Source organism: Hylaeus volcanicus, unplaced genomic scaffold, assembly GCF_026283585.1.
Source record: "Hylaeus volcanicus isolate JK05 unplaced genomic scaffold, UHH_iyHylVolc1.0_haploid 12186, whole genome shotgun sequence".
NCBI classification, from domain to species: domain Eukaryota; kingdom Metazoa; phylum Arthropoda; class Insecta; order Hymenoptera; family Colletidae; genus Hylaeus; species Hylaeus volcanicus.
The window spans coordinates 155,237-175,390 of NW_026533136.1; the positions used below are offsets into that span (position 1 = coordinate 155,237).

At 38.6% G+C, this 20,154-nt stretch overlaps 1 protein-coding gene across 9 annotated transcripts in view; it reads right to left on the reverse strand.

Annotated features, from left to right (window-relative positions):
- The window catches only part of LOC128882793 (ubiquitin carboxyl-terminal hydrolase 45), a 186,791-nt gene that overhangs the window by 67,525 nt on the left and 99,112 nt on the right, over positions 1-20,154 (reverse strand). For 8 of the 9 annotated variants that reach the window (XM_054134544.1, XM_054134541.1, XM_054134540.1 and 5 more), the window contains 4 exons: positions 11,122-11,327; positions 9,849-10,095; positions 9,448-9,774; positions 8,942-9,176 (listed from right to left, as the gene is read on the reverse strand). In XM_054134544.1, coding sequence (XP_053990519.1) covers positions 8,942-9,176; positions 9,448-9,774; positions 9,849-10,095; positions 11,122-11,327 — 1,015 coding nt within the window. The remainder of the gene's footprint in view (positions 1-8,941; positions 9,177-9,447; positions 9,775-9,848; positions 10,096-11,121; positions 11,328-20,154) is intronic. The other variant, XM_054134542.1, reaches the window with a different exon arrangement.

Sequence of the window (20,154 nt, forward strand, 5' to 3'; positions counted from 1 at the left end):
TGTGTGGAAATAACTAACTTAAAACAAAAGTTACAGTTATCTTCAGTTTATAGAGCATTAGGTCAATTTCTAATAAAGAAGGATTGGGAACAATGTATAGAAGAAGTTGAAGATTGGGATCATCTATAATTTTTGGAGATTTTAATGCTAGAAATGTGGCATGGAACTGTGATATATCAGATGATGCTTGAGTGAAATGACTAGATATTGTAGAAAAAAACAATGGATGTTATTAATTTTAATACTAAATCACATATCAATGTAAAAACAATAGTTTTAGTAATCTGGACTTTATATTTTCGGATCCAAAGATTACAAATATGATTGAATTTTATCAAGAGGAAGACCCAATGGGTTCTGATCATTTCTGATCATTAACTACTTGCACTATAAAGACGAACCATGCACTTCGAGATGGTTTCTTTCCAAATCCGCCAGCGACGTGTATACTACGTCGATAGGAATTTGTCGCAGAAAAAGAAACGACGTCTCCGTTATGTCGGCTAACAATTACATCGTTCATGATTCGAGCTACAGGTCCAGAGTGCACGACATCGCGTATCATCATCGATAACTTGGAAATATTTCAGAATCAGTACGGATTTTTTACACGAAAATTCTTGCAGTTATCATATGCGATACATCATATTGTAACGGTCAAAAATTGAATAATAGATTTTGTTTATTGTAGTCTTATCGACCCATATTATGAAAGGAATAATAACAAGAATCTCAGTAATTTCAACACGTCTCAGCTTTCCAAATGCTAATTCAAATTTTAACAAAAGACTTTTCGAACATCATTGTTCCAGAAAGCAACCGTTACGCGAGTCAAACAATAGAGAAAAAAAATAATTTTTGGAAAAAAGATATAACCGACTTTGAAAACATATTAAAATTGAAGTAAAAAGTATGCATGTCTCGTAAGTAATTAAGGTATCCCAGAATATTGGGATTCTTGCCATTTTCCTTCCTTGAACCTAAAATCCCAAACGAGACCCTCCGTATCGATTTCAAGAACCGCAAGGTGCTTACTGCATCAATGGGACCGCCCAACAGTGGTCCGGATCGAGAAATTTAGTGACATTTAACGAAAAAGTCAAGATTCTCACATAGATGTATGATGAATGTATATTGCTTTGTAAATGTCTGGTAATCTCAGAAATGAAAACTTAATAAAATTGAATAAAAGCCGTAAGCGTAATAGACAATTAAAGTTGAAAGTTTTAAAAACAACTTTCTTCGCAGAAAAAATTACCTGTTTTATTTAAGGTGCCCTAATGATTCTTTTCAATATTTTTTCTTCAATTTTTTTTAAATGAAAGGTATATCGTTAAATTACAAATTAGCAGTGTCACTTAAAAGTTACTGTACATAATGTATTACAAATGTTACGTTGAATGTAATAAAGAAAATTCTTAAAGTTATTAGTAATTGGCAAGGAGTATCTTTTGAGTCTTAAGAGATCATAAAATTCTACAACATCGAATATTTTCAACATACTCTCTCCTATATAATTATGCAAAAATTATTTCCTACTTCGTCGTACTTCACAAGTTATTATTCTTCAAAGCCGTGCATATCGCTGGATGTATAGGATCTATCAGCGCTAGATGGCCGCGGTCATGTTTCAGTCACCACAATGCAATACAAAATTCTTCAGATTGAAACACTTCAAATGTTTATGCTATGGTACAGATAAGAGTTCGACTAGGCTTTTCTCTTTCGATCTGCATTCAGTTGATCCGAAGCCTTACCAGCGTGAACAGTGACATTTTTTTGAACACTATTCTATCTATTCTATATATTCTATCTTTTTTTCCTATTGTTAAAATCTTGTATTGCGTAGTTTTTATTTAATGTTTATCTCGATATAGTTTTTTTCTTTTACATTATTTACTGTAGTTTAATTATTGTTTAGTGTAGTGATTAGTGATTAAGTTTCTGTTATATATTTCACTTATATTTGGTAAGTACGTACTTAAATACTTGGACATTTGTTACGTGTGGTACTTTCTGTGTTTAAAACTTCTTCTTTTCTTATTCAGACATTTGTTATTTAATAAGAATGGACGCTTTTCGTACAAATTTAGATTTATTTATGACGTTAAGAAATTCGTCCAAAGATTTAAATGACTATTCATTTTTATATGAGAAAGTAAGTAAAGCAACCTAATGTAAAGAAATGAATATGCCATTAGAAACATCAAATTTGTTAAAAACAAATTTAAAAAAGTTTGTGTTTCTAATGTAAAATAGAAATGGGTGCAATCTCGTTATGTGTATTTGCAGTCCATTGTTGAAAGGGTATGTTGTACGAAACGTGTAAAAGGCATTCAAAACATCTGATCCATGCATGGAGAGTAGAAAGGCCAAATGAATAATTGTTTTTGAATTTACCAGATCTAAATCATTCATTTCAGTTGGTTTAGCCTTACAAACATAACAACGCATTGCAGATTTCGTATTAGTAAGGGCAATGCAAAATTTATTATCCACCATTGTAACCTGAGACACTCTGTATAACTGTTCTCTTCATGTAGATAATAAATGACACAGACTTAATTATTTTAATTGAAACTTAATTTTGTTAAGCAGGGCAGAATAATTTTTAAACAACATTGTGTATCCAAATATGGCACAGGTGACTCTTCTTTTTAATATTTATTCATATTTATTACTAATATTTCATTTATACTGCAACTCAACAAAACGGAGGCAATTTTCCAGTGTTTAAACTTTAATCATTAATTTCCCATTTTTGTATCTTCAATTATTCGACTTTTATTCATTTGGTATTGAGTAAACTCTCTTTAAATTTAAATTGAATTATTTAACAATTAATTCAATCTATAATTGTATATTTTGTTCTTAATATTTAATGAAAATTTTACCCACCAAACACCAACTTGAATAAAAAAGATTAAAGTATCGAAAAATAGCAACATTAAACTTTAAAATAGTTTTTTATTCGTCAATTTTGCGCAAATTTTAACGAAGTTACGAGAATTTAAAGGTTGTTATTCAAGCTCATGGTGACGATTACGCGAAACGCATGACGACAGCCCTAATTCACCGAAATAAAGCGAGCGGAGCCTGCGTGGTGGCTGGAGGAGGACTAGGCATCTCGCCGAGTCCGCCCTCGACTGCGTGGTTGAACGAATCTAGAGGTTAGGGCTGGTAGTGGCCGCCAACAAGACCAAGGGCGATCTGGATGTACGGATCGCCTTGGAGTCGGAGGCCGCCCGTAGGGGATAACCTCCGAATTCGTGTCGTCGATACCTTTGTCGAGGTCAGGCCCACAATAAAATGTCTGGACCTGGTCATCGACGGCCGCTGGCGCTTTGATCAGCATTTCGTCGTCGTACCCTCCGACTCGAGAGGACAGTGGCCGCACATGGGGGGCTGTTGCCTAATATGGGGGGGGGGGGGGGGAGACGCGGTATCCGCCGTCTCTATACGGAAGTGGCGCAGTGCCCCCATATGATTTCGATCGTTAGCGGCGAGTGGAGAAGTGTCACATCCTGGAGAGAGTGTGCGCTTCCACCTGATGGCGGCATTGTATAGTCGCCTACTCCATCCGCCGCCCGCCGGGGGTTGGGCTCACCATCGGGGAGAAGGAGGAGGTCGAGATGCGAAGGCGTCAGGCTCGGGTGGACACTTGAACTCGATAGGGGCGGCACTTAATAGCCGCTCTTTCGAGCCGTCCGATCGTCTGGACCCTCCTGTCCATATTTGAAACATGGTGCAGGAGGCAGATTAGGTTGACCTTCCGCCTATCGCAGGTGCTCTCCAGCCATGGTTGCTTCGGAGAGTACCTGCATAGAATGGGGCAGGAGTCGATTGCGCAGTGTCACCACTGTGGCGAAGACACGGCGAGGCACACATTTGAGGAATGCTCTGCATGGGCAGTGCCGCGCCGTGCCCTCAGAGCTCCTATGGGAGGGTGGGACCTTTCGTTCGCGGCCATGGTCGACCTAATGATCGCGAGCGACAGGTTGTGGAAAGGGGTGGTCCCGGAAAAGTGTGGGCGCAGTGGCGCCACCCGCGTCGGCGGCCGTCCCCGCGGAGAGGTTGTGCAGGCGCAGGGGGCATCCCCATCCGTGTCGCCAGGTGGGCAGCAGGAGGACGGCGGGGGCCAGGACATGAGCTGATCCCGGCCCCTGGAGGGGAGTTATAATCCCGGCGCCTCAACGAGGCTACTTTTCGATTGTGGGGTGCCGGATGGTCCCCAAGAAATTTTCCTCAGGGAACGTGGGTGGGGAGGGTCGGGGTATGCCGAATCACGCCTTCAACGACCCTCCCTTACTGTCAGGGGTGCCCTCTTGCGCTGCCCGACACGGGGGCCTCCAGGTCTTCTGAGTTGTGCCGGGCACGAAGACTCCGGGGGCCGTGGGTGGACCGAGCGGAGGCTCGGGAAGCCCAACCTGACGGCTCAATCTATCTGAGCTATTAATCTGAGCGAATTCAGAACCTGCTTTCGCTGTCCAGACGAACTCTAATAACCCGGGTGAGTTGAGAACCTGCTTTCGCTGCCCAGATGGGGCGCTCTATCAATTGGAGTCAATAGATTCACCTCAATGGTCGGAATTTCGGAGACCAATGCTCCATCTCAGGTCGTGCTCTCGTATATATGTTAGCGTTCAATCAGTATATTGATTTTTGGTATAGATGATCCGCCGTTGTTTGCCTAGCGACAGGTTCTTGAAAACTGTTTTCGGCCGCATCTATAACCAAATATGGTCATGTTTGACATTGTGGTTCGTTTGCACCTCCTTTTCTCAAGGGGACCTCGCGTTGCTGGGCTTGATGACTCATGGGTTTTTTCACCGGGTCAAGACCTAACCGTTCTTTTGACCTGCAGATCACTATCTCTTTTCCACTCTTGCGATACTACACATATAACACTCCTCAAAATCATCGAAATCGGAATTGAGCACCCTTTTCTGTATAATTATCGACTTTTTGGCATATTATGAAAGCTTGAGACGTTGAGACGAATCCATCGACCAGTAATACTTTGTTATTTGTGGTAATATAAAGCATTAAATTGGATTTTGAGTTGGGTAAATTCAACACAGTCCGCCAATCGAAAAGTGTGAAATTTAATGCAGTGTTTGCTATTGATTGAAAAGTGTGAAGATTGTGTAAAACGTGAACTGTTTGTAATTGACTTTAAAAATGGCAACAACAGTAAAAACGGCAAAGAACATTGGTGAATTAAGGATTTCCAAATTGAAAGCCATATTGCAGAAGAAAAGACTGCCCACAACTGGGAACAAAATCGATTTGATTAACCGATTACAAGAAGCCGAACCACAAGCAGATTGGGTGCAAGAAATTGAATTGTTGGAGTCAAGCATCAGAGAGACGAATACATCGGCCGACGGAGGATATCCAAATATAGGTGAAAATGGTACCTCAGACCGAAATCTTGCCACAAATGAGCAATTGTTGCGAGAAATCGCATTAACCGACAGGGAACGACAGCTCATGCAAAGAGATTTGAGAATCGCGGAACGAAAAATTGAAATCTTGCGTTCTACGCCACCCTCAAGTAACGTTACAGGGACAGAACACAGACAAGAATAGGTGTGAAAGCAGTTTCTGAATTGTTAAAAGATTTCGATGGGTCAGACGGATTGTCGTTCCGAACGTGGGAAAGCGAAGTGAAATTGTTAAGGGGATAGACACGGGTAATGCAGCGAGGTGACATTACCGGCAAAACTGGGCGTAAAAAGGGGTCCGTGATTTTTCGCTTTTCATCCTTATATTAACATATTTTGGGCTGAATGAGGACTCATTCGAAAGAGGAAGCTTGAATACATCCGGGGCTGGTCATAATTCAACGAGATCTTGTTAATATCTAATAATATGAGTGTCCAAAGTAGAGAAAGAATACGATAAAATACATCTGTAGAATCCAAGTATTTGTAGATCACTATAAAAGTATTGTGACTCACACGATGACCAGCGGATCGTTCACGTTACAAGTATTTCGCGAGTTTTTAAAGGATAATAACGTCAAGCATATATTGATCGCCACAAAATCACCCCAAGCGAACGGCCAGGTCGAACGCGTAGAGTATTAGCACCGATGTTAGGTAAATTAACCGATAGCGAAGGAAAACAATGGCATAAAGTTTTGTATGAAGTCGAGTATGCATTCAACAATACAGTTAGCAAAAGCACGGGTGAAACGCCGAGTCGGTTGTTATTCGGAGTCGACCAACGGGGCGGTGTAACAGACGAGATCAAAGAGTATCTAGATGCAAACGTAAATAATGATCATGGAAAAAATTTAACAGAACTTAGGTCTAAAGCATCACAAAAGATCATTACTTCACAAAATTATAATAAGAGGTATTTTAAAAACAAATGCAAGTTGCCGCATATGCACAATGTAGGTGACTATGTCATGCTCCGCAATTTTGATAGTACCACTGGTGTGACAAAGAAATTAATTCCTCAATTCAAGGGTCCGTATGAAATTATAAAGGTGCTTCGCAATGACCGTTATGTAGTGAGTGATATAGAGGGATTTCAAAATACTCAAAAGAAGTATAAAGGAGTGTGGGAGTCAACGAATATGCGACCATGGATAAATGCCCCCGCTGAGGATGATTGTATGCGTGATGGTAATGATTAGTAGTTGTAATATGGAAAATATTGATATATCGAACATAAGATTAAGCGTAGGATAAGGATTTATAATAAGATGTAATTAATTACTTTCAGTGTTATTAGCGTTAATATAGTCGTTACATTAGATATTAAAGCGAGAGCACGATCGAGGACGATCTTTGGTCACAATGGCCGAACTGTAACAGAACACTTACATTGTATGCGAGTTACGTATAGCCGCCGCGTCGGTTCGGAAAGACAAGTGCGTATCGCAATAGAACGCGTGATTCATTCGTGGTATGGACTTCGAAGCGATCGGTAGAACGTCCTCACCAAATTGTATTAATGGAAATAAAGAATAAATAAGTTTCATTACAGATAGAAGGAAAGAAAGAAAGAAAGAAGATCCTCTATCCTTGTTCGACCGAGAGATGGACTGCATTCAATCTAATTGACAAAAGCGTTTTGAGAAGTTAGAACGAGTAAAGCCTACAGGGCAACGTGAGCCTTTTTTTGTGGGAAAATGCTTTACGCACACTTCGGCTTCCCGGAGAGGAAACCGAGGTTATGCGGGATTACCATCGGGGAGGGGAGTCTCCAAGGCGCGCTCGTCCCTGACGGCTACCCACTAGAACCCCACACCCGCCTAAGTTACATGGGAAGTACCTGGATCACGCGAGTACTCAACAGGACAACGACAACGTGAGCCTGTCTCCACTCTTGCTACGGCTCAGCTTCGAGCGATTTTGACGCCGCGCGATTATCAATGAGAACATAGGGTTAGATTACAATTTCATGTTATTCTACAGTTGACCTTCAGAAATGTAAGTGGTTTTTATTTTAATTATTGAATAGTAATAGATATTTCTTCATCAAACAATAATTATTGGAGAATATAGTTTATACAAGATATATCCGATTCAATGATACAAGCTGAAGAGTGATGAATGCAAATGAAAAATTAAGTAAATTTAAAAGTGACATTCTTGCAAACGAACGTTATTTACTACGTATATGCCTTATAGAAGTCATTTGCGGCGCTTATGTTCGAATTTATTACATTAGATAGTAAAAGGCGAATCAAAACCTAAAAGTAGTATTCGAACGATTTGCGGTCGAGCAAGCGACTTGGCGAGGTTCGAAATTCGTAAGGTGGTTGGAAACCGCTGCGTGATAACAGTGGTTTCCTTGCGAGCTAGCGGCACAGCAAACAGTGCAAAAACGCTAAACACCTGTGGCCGTTAGCGAGCGTTATTACGCGACCTGCCCTCGCCGGGCCGTTTGCTCGAAGTTCGAAATTAAAATTATCCGTAATTGCCCCCCGCGCCAGTGGCTATAAAAGGCCACGCCTCGCGGGTACCGACAGGAATTTTCGATTCGAGGCTACCGTTTCTCGTATTGTTCTGTGCTCTGTATTCTTCAAGTATCGTGGACTAATTGTTAAGAATTGAATTGAAAAATTGTTAATTATGATTTCGCTTTTCCTCTAATATAAATGGGTGCTCAGAGTATTCCGGGGTATTTTCAGTTTTCAAATATTAAAATACTCCGTGCAGAGTGCACAAGTGATACAAGGCTATTCGGCTTATAAGCCTCTCAGCTCCAAAGATTAATGGACAGAGTTAAAACGCTCCCGGATAGCCAAAACTGGAAGAACGATGATATTGGAATCCCTCGTTTTAGTTTAACCTCCTGCGTTGTAACGACGTTTATTGTTGAATATTTTCAACAATGGTAACGACTAAAGCGTCCCACAGACTGCTCTGACGTGACGTAGGCCCACATCAGACATGAAGCGGTGTCAGATTGGCGCCTGCGCGTAACTCATGAAATTAATTGGCACGAAGCGGTGTCAACATGGCGCCTGCGCGTAGCTCGTGAAATCAACTGACACCGCTTCGTGTCTGACGGGGCCCATGTCACGTGAGAGCAGTCTGTGGAACGCATAAGAGTTACAGTCTCTCCTGCAATGTACCCACTGCGTCTATGTACATATGATTTGGTAGTTGTACTATTTAGTTGCATGTATATAAAGTAAAACAATGTGCAAACAATAAACGATGCATTTTTAGAAACCATTAAGAGTGGCTCATTAAGTACAGTTGGTTAATTATAGCAGCAGATTCTATTACATTCTTCCCGAGCGCTGATAATACTTAATGAATCGTCAATATATTCAGTAATGAACTTTTTTATGAGTAAATATCACTCTACATTTTCGAACTACTTTTTTAAGTAGATTTACCTCTTTTTAGGTTGCACCACCAGCTTGGAAGTATCAAAAATATTATTACACTAATACATAAATTCAATATACCTTTATTTCTCGGGCAGTACAAGCTTCACAACTAACTTTATTGCTACCACTCATTAGCTCCAAAGCCGTGAATTGGTTTAAGCAGGATTGTATTGAGCATTCTCCTTCCTTAGTTGCATATCTAGTGTGCGATAATTGAGAATTTCCAAGTCCCATTTTCGAAATCCCCAAAGAAATACCATTAATTCCATTATAAATCTCGTTTGAATGTTCGATTGTTTTTCTTCTTCCTTTCCTATATTCGAATAAATTAACCAATTTATTGTAAATCCCAAAACGTATATCTTGTAATTAATACTTTAAATGTAAATTATGCGTAAAAATATTTATGAAATTATTATTTTCAAATAATACAAAAAGTAATAATATATTGTACCTTTACATCTATTTAGAAAAACTATTCTTAAAAAAGTAAATATTTTTTATTAGAATAATCAATAGAATGTTAATTATCATTTAAATGCAAAATCATGTAATTAATACGATAAAATAATAATCAATTGTACCTCTGATTCCAGGTAGCTTCTTCTTGTTCATTATTAGTAATAGATTCAATTAAATTAAGCGTTGATATCGGTCTTTCAATTTGTTCTAAATTGTCAATAGCTTTAAGAGCAGTAACAGTACTACCAGGACATTCTATCAATGTAAGAGCACTGTAGCTGACAGTTGGTTCTCCCAGACTAGTTACATCTGAACTCACAACTGAAGAAGTAGAAACAGGAAACTCAGTTTGGAGTTCCACTTTATTTTTAGGGCTTTCCGAACTATCTAGTCTATCTAGATCTTTTGTTTTTGATACATTTGTTATAGATGCATCTATTAGATTTGGACTGAAGAAGTGAATGAATCAATGAATTAAACAAAATTGTTTGATAAGGGAATAATTTAATTAGACTTAATATACCTGTGCAAAGAGTTGGTATTGAGAACATCTTGAAGTACTATTGGAGACAAATTGTCTACTCTACTGAATTGTACACAATTATTTAATGTTATTTCATTCATTGTGTCATCTACTTTTACTGGATCAATTGAAGGAGAAGCAGGACTTGTCAAAGTTGATTGTTTTTCTGAACTATAACCAGATTCTCCAATTTCTGGAAGGAGAACTTCAGCTTCTACGTTATCTTCAATATCTGCATCACTTTCTTCTGAAAATAAAATTCTAATTTTGTACCATTACACATATGTACTGACAACTATGGAATAGTCGGGTGATCACTATAATAAATTTGTTGTGTATCATATTTCTGCAATTGTAGATTAAGTACTGATTCTTGTTTGAATTTGTAAGATTAACAAAATTAAACATACAGTCGCGGACAAAATTAAAAGGACACTTTTTTAAAACGGTCGAAAATATGGAAGTTCTCAACTGATTTTCGTGAAACTTTGTCAGGAATAGCTATGAAGTGTCCTCTGGTTGTGTGCAAAGTTGCATTAAGCGAAGGTTGATGCAAAGGGGTGACAAAGGGGACTGAAAAAATCAAAAAACCACTGGGGCAATTCTCCTTGATGCCCTCTATAAAATCCGCCCCCTCGGACTCCTCTCGGACAAACACAACACTCACATCACCCCACCCCCTGTAAAAGCCACAATTTTTGGATGACAGTCCCAAATTTGGGCTCAATGCATTTCCTGGATCAGGGGATTCCAGAAAATGCCAATGTCCGCGCCGTGCACCCCATAGACACTTTTCAACCGCCGCTGCGATTGGGCACGTTCACACCCCAGAGGATGAGAATATTCACTAGGTTTATTCTCGCTACGCTCGCTATCAATGCCGAAAAGGCACCTTTTCAAAAGCTGCCCCAGGAACTGAACAAGAATGGCTCAGAATTAGAGGTAGTCCACCCTTAGGCGTAAGGGTTGAAACGTTGGTGCGTCGCGGGCCGGGTATGTTCAACGGTCCGGGGCATCGAGGCAGTTTTGATGTTTTTTCCCCGCGTGGATAGTAAGAGACGTTTTTCTGCAGCTCCCCTGTTTATAGAGGCAAATTACCCCTTTGCAACAACCCTCGCCAACGCAACTTTGCACACATCCCGAGGATACTTCAAAAGTACTCCTGACGAAGTTTCACGAAAATCAGTTGAAAACTTCCATATTTTCGACCGTTTTGAAAAAGTGTCCCTTTAATTTTGTACGCTACTGTAATTAATGTTTGAGTGCACTTTACCTGATTCAAGTATATTGCCATTGTGTTCTTCGATAATGTTGCTCCTATTAGATGCAGATTCTATGTGACCATGTATTTCTTGTTTTTTATTTTTTCGATTTTTTCTAGCAGCTTTCTTTTCTTTTTTTAATTGGTATTTTGAAGGTGTAGATGAGACATATTTCTCCATCGTATCGAAAGGATCGTCATAACCACTGTTCTTCCTTCTTAAATAAATATAAGTGTAATAGAATTATTAAATATCATTATGTTATGAACTATTTTCGTAATCAATAATATTCACGGGTCAAGATTATGGAAATATACAAAAGTATAACAACATTACGTTCAATTAAAAATACTGTATTCTAATGACTATGAATAAACATATTGCAGGCTATGTGAACCTGGCACCCGACTTTCAAAAAATCAAATTTTGTTTACGGAAAATGATAGTATTTCATTTATAGTTGATTGTAGTAATAATAGTTTCGTTTGTAGTTTCATTAAGTAATAAATAAAAAAAACTAAAAAAATGACCCGTACCAAACATTTAGATATCTTGTTGGATCGAAACAGATCCAAATGTTTGAATCTCACGCGGTTAGTTCGGCCGTTGACAAACTTCTCAGACAAATACGTGTCTGAAGTAATTAACGCCGCCAACTACGATGCGTCGTCGACGTTAGACAAAAAAAGAAGAGGTGTAACATGAAAATTGCAAAAAGAAACCGAGTCTCATTCAATTGTATGGAAAGTATCATCCACGATGCATCGTCTCCATTGTATCTGCAATCTTTCTGTATTAAAGGTACGCAATTAGCACAAAATAATAACGCATAACATAAAATTATCTAAATTACAAACGCTACCGTTAATCGGTATTCCCGATGACGACACAACGTCATCATCTGAATTACAAACTCTGCCGTTAACGGTATTGCCGATGACGACTCGACGTCGTCATCTGAATTATAGCGATCATGCATGATCCGTAGAATGATTACGCGATACGCAATCATTCTGGTATACATACATGAACACACAATTTACACACTCCCATGCATGCATGTATTCTTTAATTTAAAATATATTTTACGAGCTTTTGGCCGCAAAGTCTTCCTCGGGGTTTACCCCCAAATATCGTTGTTTTTATTTACTAACATGTTTATTTCCATTTTATTATCTGAATCACGGGACTCAAGAAATAACGTCAGTTCCGACGCTACATATCTCAAATCCGTTTTTCCATGTGATTCAACATTAGTTGTAGTTGTATGTAGTGATTACCATTCCGTTTTTAGTTGAATACTTTAAATGTTATAAGCAATTGTTTTACGCTTAAGAGGCAACTTCGTTAATTTTCAAGATTTTTAAAATCTGCTTCTTCCATGTAGTTTACAATCGAGATATTTTGTTTGCAATACATATCCATTAAATGTGAAAGGTTTCACCGAGATTGGTGCACTCCTTGCAGAGTAGAACTAAAGTTAACTATTTGTCAAAGTACACGTCTGTACCCCGAATGTTCTGGGGTAAGTGCCGTGAGGTTCAACACAGTCCGGATCACAACAAGGTATATTTTGACGTGACAGGTGAAACACTTCAACCAATTATTCTTGCGCCATTGCGCAGGCGGATCTGCGATATGTTTCATCACCCGCTCATCTAACTAGCAAGGTTACTGATCAGATTATTAGAAAACTCTGCGTGTAGGCAAACATGCACCGAGACATCAAGACGTGGGCCAAGAACTTTCTCGATGGTCAAAAATCGAAAATCACTCGACGGTTAAAGAATACTCCAATCGAGTTCGTGGCTCCTGGTGGACATGGTGGGTCCTCTCACGAACATTGACGGATACGAATACCTGCTGACGGTGATTGATCGCTTCTCGCGATGGATCGAGGCGATTCCTCTGAGAGACATAACCACGTAAACAATTTCGCGAGCTTTCTTTCATCAATGGGTATCTCGATACGATACACCAAAGATTCTTACTACGGGCCAAGGTATACAGTTCGAGTCTCAGGTATTCAGCGTACTATTGTCTCTTATCGGTTGTCGACGAGCAAGGTCTACTGCCTACCATCATCAGGCGAATGGCATAATAGAGCGGTGGCATCGGTGCTTGAAAGCGGCGTTGAAATGTCATACCGAAGAGGATTCGGCCCTACAGCTGCCAACAGCGTTGTTAAAGTTTCGTACGCATGTGTGTTTCTAGAGACGCGGTAGCGTCTCGACGCCAAGTACATGAAAAAATAGCCTCTCTGTATATGCCTGCCGCTGGCGCTACCACATATCTTTTACTCGAGAAAACGCGATTCCAACCTAACCCGAAACTTCTCTCATTAATATCTCGTCACGTCTGCTATATTTTCTAAATCTAAAAGCATTTTTCTTATGTAAATCGCATATAAGCTTTCTAATAAAACCAAAATCAATAAAATCGGTCTATGTATAACTGAGGTATCGTAATATCATGTCATGAATCTGTCAGAAATTGTAGATTTTTCTTCTGATTCTGATTCTTATTCTTTTCGTCAACACTTACAATTAGCTAATAGGAGCTAAGGCCATTCGTCGATTCGTCGACTCTCGGAATCAGTCGGCAAGGCTCGTCGGTCGGAATTGTAATATGGCTGTCATTCATGCCGCTCGTTCATTTCTAACCTGTAACTGTCAGTTTGCATTTGTGACATTTGGTTTCTTGCAACAAGACTTTCTGACATGTATTGTGCGTACTTTTGAAAACTTAAAGGACTGAAACTAGAATTAAAATACAATAAATTGTGTGCTACCAATGGTGGATCTATTTGTACATTTTCCCACTTTATTTATTAACATTTAAATTTGTTACAACAAGATTTTCTGCTACGCGTTGTGCATACTTGTGAATTTTATTCTAATAGAATAAATTGTGCGTTACACATAGTGGATCTCTTTCTTTATTTCTCATTTTATGTTTAACATTTCAATTTCTAGCAACAAGACATTTTGCGATGCGTTGTGTGTACTTTGGAAACATAAAAAACTGAAACTGGTATTATAATATAATAAAATGTGGGTTAGAATAGTGTAGACCTCTTTTTTCATTTCATACTTCATTTTTAACATGTAAGTTTGTTACAACAAGAATTTCTGCCTTGTGTTCGGTGTGCTTTTGAAAACTTAAGGGACTGAATCTGGTATTGTAATATAATGCATTCTGCGTTATTCATATGACATTAATTTTATTTGTAAATAACACATACAAACCTTATTTTACTTACAAATTAATGTAGAGCCTAAAATAAAAATACATTTGTCTTGTATTATAGTAAGCGTAGAGTGTACAATATACATAATTTTGTCTGAAGTCAGATATAGGAAAGAGACCAGCTTCAGTTCTTTAAGTTTCCAAAAGTATACAGAACGCATGGCAGGATGTCTCACTGCAAGAAATTTAAATGTTAAAGATGAAGCGAGAAATGAAAAAAAGAAATCAACTATTTGTAACGCATAATTTATTGTATTAGAATAAAGTTCAGAAGTACACAGAACGCGTGGCAGAAAGTCTTGTTGCAAGAAATTCGAATGTTAAAGATAAATCGAGAAATGAAAAAAGGAATCCACAATTGTAAAGCACAATTTATCGTATTGCAATATCAGTTTCAGTCCTTAGAATTTTCAAAAGTACACACAATGCATGGCAGAAAGTTTTGTTGCATTCAAATGTTACTGATGAAGTGATTACATTTTTTCTTTAATAAATTTCTTGCAATGAGACTTCCTGCGATGCGTTCCGCGTACATTGAAACCTTAAAGGATTCAAACTGATCTCCCATTTTCTATTATTTGAAGTCATTCACTATACAAATTATCTTTGTAAAAAGAAGTGAGATCCCCATAAAAAACTTCAAAAAAGTAAAAAGATTACGCCAAGTACATGAAAAAGTGGAGGACTTAAAGAGTAATCATAGAAAAATAGAAGATCCCCCTAAAAAAATGCAAGAAAGTAGAAAAAGATGTGAAATCGAAATGAGCAGCCAGTACATGAAGGTTCTTTCCAGTAAAGTGCAAGGTGACACTGTATAACACAATGAAAAATTCGGTGCTTTCCAACTATGCGCAGCTAAAATGCTGTGTTCAACAGTGCAGACGTTCAGACCCTAATGACAACTCATGTAAACTGACTGCTCCGCACTTTGATGGTGAAATGAAGAAGCTAAATAGTGTATTAACCACAAACTAAGACTGTTCAGACTTTTGCCTAGATGTCCGTGGCCTGGAAGTCAAATGCTTGGTGTGGCCAGGCAAAACGTTCTCAGATCATCAATACCCATATTTTCTCTCTCGCAGACTTTCACATAATTTGTCAATTTAAAACGCTGACAATATGAGTACATTTTCATTATTTTACATTTGAAAATAATTCTTATTCATCAAAACCTTGACCTTGCCTGGCCACGCCAAGCATTTGACTTCCAGGCCACGGACATCTAGGCAAAAGTCTGAACAGTCTTAGTTTGTGGTTAATACACTATTTAGCTTCTTCATTTCACCATCAAAGTACGGAGCAGTCAGTTTACATGAGTTGTCATTAGGGTCTGAACGTCTGCACTGTTGAACACAGCATTTTAGCTGCGCATAGTTGGAAAGCACCGAATTTTTCATTGTGTTATACAGTGTCACCTTGCACTTTACTGGAAAGAACCTTCATGTACTGGCTGCTCATTTCGATTTCACATCTTTTTCTACTTTCTTACATTTTTTTAGGGGGATCTTCTATTTTTCTATGATTACTCTTTAAGTCCTCTATTCTTTCATGTACTTGGCGTAATTTTTTTACTTTTTTGAAGTTTTTTATGGGGTAGATACTGACGCTTCGCCAGCTGAACATGTATCTAGTACTACTTTGCGTATTCCGGGCGCGTTCTGTTTTCCCAATAATTTTTCTCCGAATCTACAGATATTTATCAAAGAATTTCACGAGCACATCCAAGACATTGGACTCGTACCGGTCACTCACAAGCACAAAAAACGCGCGTTTTTCTTCAAGAACCTCCGTACTTCCACACACGTTGTGCTTGAGACGGGTGCCGCGAGGAAACCTCTTGAACGTCCATACACCGGTCCGCACAAGGTGTTAAAAAGAATTTCGGATCTCAACTACGAAATCAATGTAAATGGTACACCGCACGTTGTCACAGCGGCACTGCTGAAACTCGCGTATTTCATCCCTGAGGATCTAGTTCCATCTTTGTTGAGTGAACGCAAGGAACAAAATGCGCAGGAAACAGCGTCCGTAGAGAACCAGAACGTAACGCAACGATCGGTATCGGAAACCCCTCAGCTAAAAACGTACAAGAGAAAAAAGAAAAAAATTACGTTTAACGTAGCGGCAAACCAAATCAGAACATTTTCTGCGGATGAAACCTAGTTTGTAAGGAAATACTGTATTAGCTTAAGTAGCATATGAACAATGTTTGAGACTGAATCCTAGTCTTCCGAGTAAAAATTACTAGTGGCGAGCGAGAGGCTCAGTTCCGTTCCCACTCTCGAGCAGAGTGGATTTTCCTGTGCACGGTGACGAGATAGAGAAGGAATATATATATATATATATAAATAGTCGTCTTCTACCTAATCTACCTAAGCCATCCTTTCGTGGCACGCACTCACATCAGCCCGAAATGTCGCGCCATGTCTCAGGCTCTGTTGAACCACTCATCGTTCGCGCATGCTTCCATGTAATCAGTCTCATGTTCTGCTTGTTGTGCGCATATCGCGCACGCGCCCTGGCAACCATTCACAAGTTCGGCTCGTTGTGTGGATGTTGCACATACGCACTATCGAGGTTATACGCGCGGTATAATCTTGCAGATCGTCTCGACCGCAGCAACCCAATAGGATGGATGCGCAGAACCTAGACGCTCACTAGAAGAATGCGCGGCCAATCACCTGCAGCGTAACTTGCCCCACCACCCGAACGTCTTGTTCTTCGCTGCTGTTGCTCTTGCTCTTTCGAATGGCTTAGCACGTGTTCGCGATTGCGTACGGTTTTCTCAGATTTCTTTAGTTATCTCAATTTTTATCGTGTTTAATTCATCCCAGTAGTGCAGATGAACTCGTTACTCAGGCGATGCTGGCACGGGTGGAGTTTAATCACCATGGAATCATTTCTACATATACTTTAGACCACTTATTTCCGAACAGAATCAGCACAATAATTCGTTATTATTCGACCCACCCAATTGCAGAACACTCAAAACCGTCAAATCATCGCGTGTGATTCAAAAATATTTCTTTTATTAGTGTATTTAATGATAAACGGTTATAATAAAACGATATGTACACTCCTAGAATTAAGTGCACGGTGTTTCATTCATTTCAGCATCACAATCCATGTTCCTTTCCACTCAATCAAGTGATCGTAATCGTTACGTCGTAACACAATTCTATATGCCAAATTACCAAATATGGCAATGCAACGTCGGGTTGCTTGCCCTGTTTACGTGTTACCGATAATAACTCATCGGTAATGCGATATTCGTTTTGGAGCTGTCTGCAATCCCATTACCCACTCGGTCCGCTCAACTGTCTCGACTTTTTAAGAACCTATCGCTAGCCAAACAAAGGCCGATTAGCTGGTCCAAAAATCAATTGGATTGGACGCTAACATGTATATGTATTCTGAATTTCGGTCGACGGATAATGAGTATAGAAACAATAGAGAATCACCGAGTGCATGCTAACTCATACACCGCCAGAGACACCTATGCATACGCAGAATTCGAAGTTGGCCAATGCGTATAAACAATCACCTGTAACTTTTATCAACTACAAACGAAATGGAAATTACTACAAACAACTACAAACTATCCTGAATCACATGGAAAAAACAGACTTGGGATATCTCAATGTCGGGCGCTGGTCTTTTTTTCAATTTTTTAAACTTATTAATTGATGAAACTGCAAAGAAAATTTTTGTTATTATAGTCAATTACAAACAAAATACTATCATTTGTCGTAAAAAAAGTTAATTTTTTAAAAGTCAGATGCCAGGTTCACATATCTTAGTTATGTAGCCCTCTTCCAGAAATCACATGAAATTATTAAAAAATTGTACTTTAGTACATTTATTCATATAAACTGTTGGATTTTCTCTTCACTAAAAGAGAAAGTTTTCGTAACAAAAACCATCTCTGCGCGTTTGGGTTTCGTTCGAAGACACAAGTCAAGAGGGTCCAGCTGCGTCCCATCTTGCCTTGTTTAGACAAAGTATGGGACCGATAGGGTCTATAGTTCAGTAATGAAATTCTTCGTTACTGACCTCACATTCATTCATACGAGCTGGTTCTTTCGTGCAGAACAGACGCACCCTTCCTAGTATTTAAAATAAAGTTTTAAAGTCAAAGGTAGATAAAATAATTTTTTGGAAAAAAATTTAACCGACTTCGAAAAAGGTGCAGTGAAAAGCATGAAATAATTTCTAGTTAATGTATATGAATACGCACTGGCTCTAGATATAATTGCTTAAAAGTATGAGAAAATGCAGTGAAAAGTGTGAAATAATTTCTAGTTAATGTATATGAATACGCACTAGCTCTAGATATAATTGCTTAAAAGTATGGGAAAATGTAGTGAAATGTGTGAAATAATTTCTATTTAAACTTCATTGTTATTCACCGTCGTTAGATGAATTTGATTAAATTATTCAATACATTATATTAAATGCAATGCACATTTTTCGGAGGCGGCGCAGATGTAAACAATTTTTAATTCCGGTTTGGGTTAGCTTTTGGTAGAGGCGGCAATATTGAATGCTGTCAATGTATACATGTTTATTGTCTATGTGGAATTAATAGTGAATGTATATAGTATGTACACGGAAATATAGTTTGAGTAGATTTGGGGCTTTTTTGAAGGGGAGGGGCGGCAAAATTGATTACTGCTAATGTATAAACTCTCCCCATAGAAATACTGTATGAATATGAATACGTATAATAGCAATAATTACAGTTCATATTTTTTGTTTCTTCGACAGATAGTTAAACCAAATTTGATACTTGTGTTTGTAGGTAGTTGTTCGGTATCTTTGCTCGAACAGAATTTTGTCGAGTTGACAGAATTAACGTAAGAAATTTCACACTTCGCAGACGAAGCAAATACCGATGTCTAAAGGAAACAAAGATTTTTATGTGATACTGGTGAATCACAAGAAAGTCAAGAAGTCTCGCAGTTCGAAACAGACGAAGCACGAAGCTTTCTAACATATTTCTCGCACGCGCCGATGACGATTACGTGACGTATGTCAGCGGTGACGCTCTATGTATTCCCATCTTCGGAGAACAATTTGGACGCCAAAATTTCCAGGCGGTTACGTCTCTCCGTACCACGTCGCTCTCCGTGGTGGTCAACATTGTCAGAGAGACAGAAGAGAGAGAGAGATAGGCGAATCGTGTTGACGTATATCGATCTTTTTGGAATCCAGACAATCCTCGATAATTCGCTAGGACAGTAATTTTACATTATGCGCCGCCTCCGAAAAATGTGCATTGCATTTAATATAATGTATTGAATAATTTAACCAAATTCATCAAACGACGGTGAATAACAATGAAGTTTAAATAGAAATTATTTCACACTTTTCACTACATTTTCCCATACTTTTAAGCAATTATATCTAGAGCTAGTGCGTATTCATATACATTAACTAGAAATTATTTCACACTTTTCACTGCATTTTCCCATACTTTTAAGCAATTATATCTAGAGCTAGTGCGTATTCATATAAATTAACTAGAAATTATTTCATGCTTTTCACTGCACCTTTTTCGAAGTCGGTTAAATTTTTTTTCCAAAAAATTATTTTATTTCACTCTTTTTAGTGGCAATCTATAACCAATAGATTTCATGCAATAACAATAGTTATGAGCAATATACAGGATGACCCAAAAACGATTTGAAACAATTTTTCCTTAGCGAGAATGGTGTTCGAGGCTCTTCGTTAAGGAGATATTGACAGAAACCTCCGACCAATCAGTGCGCGAGTATGCCGGTGGAGCGCCTGCG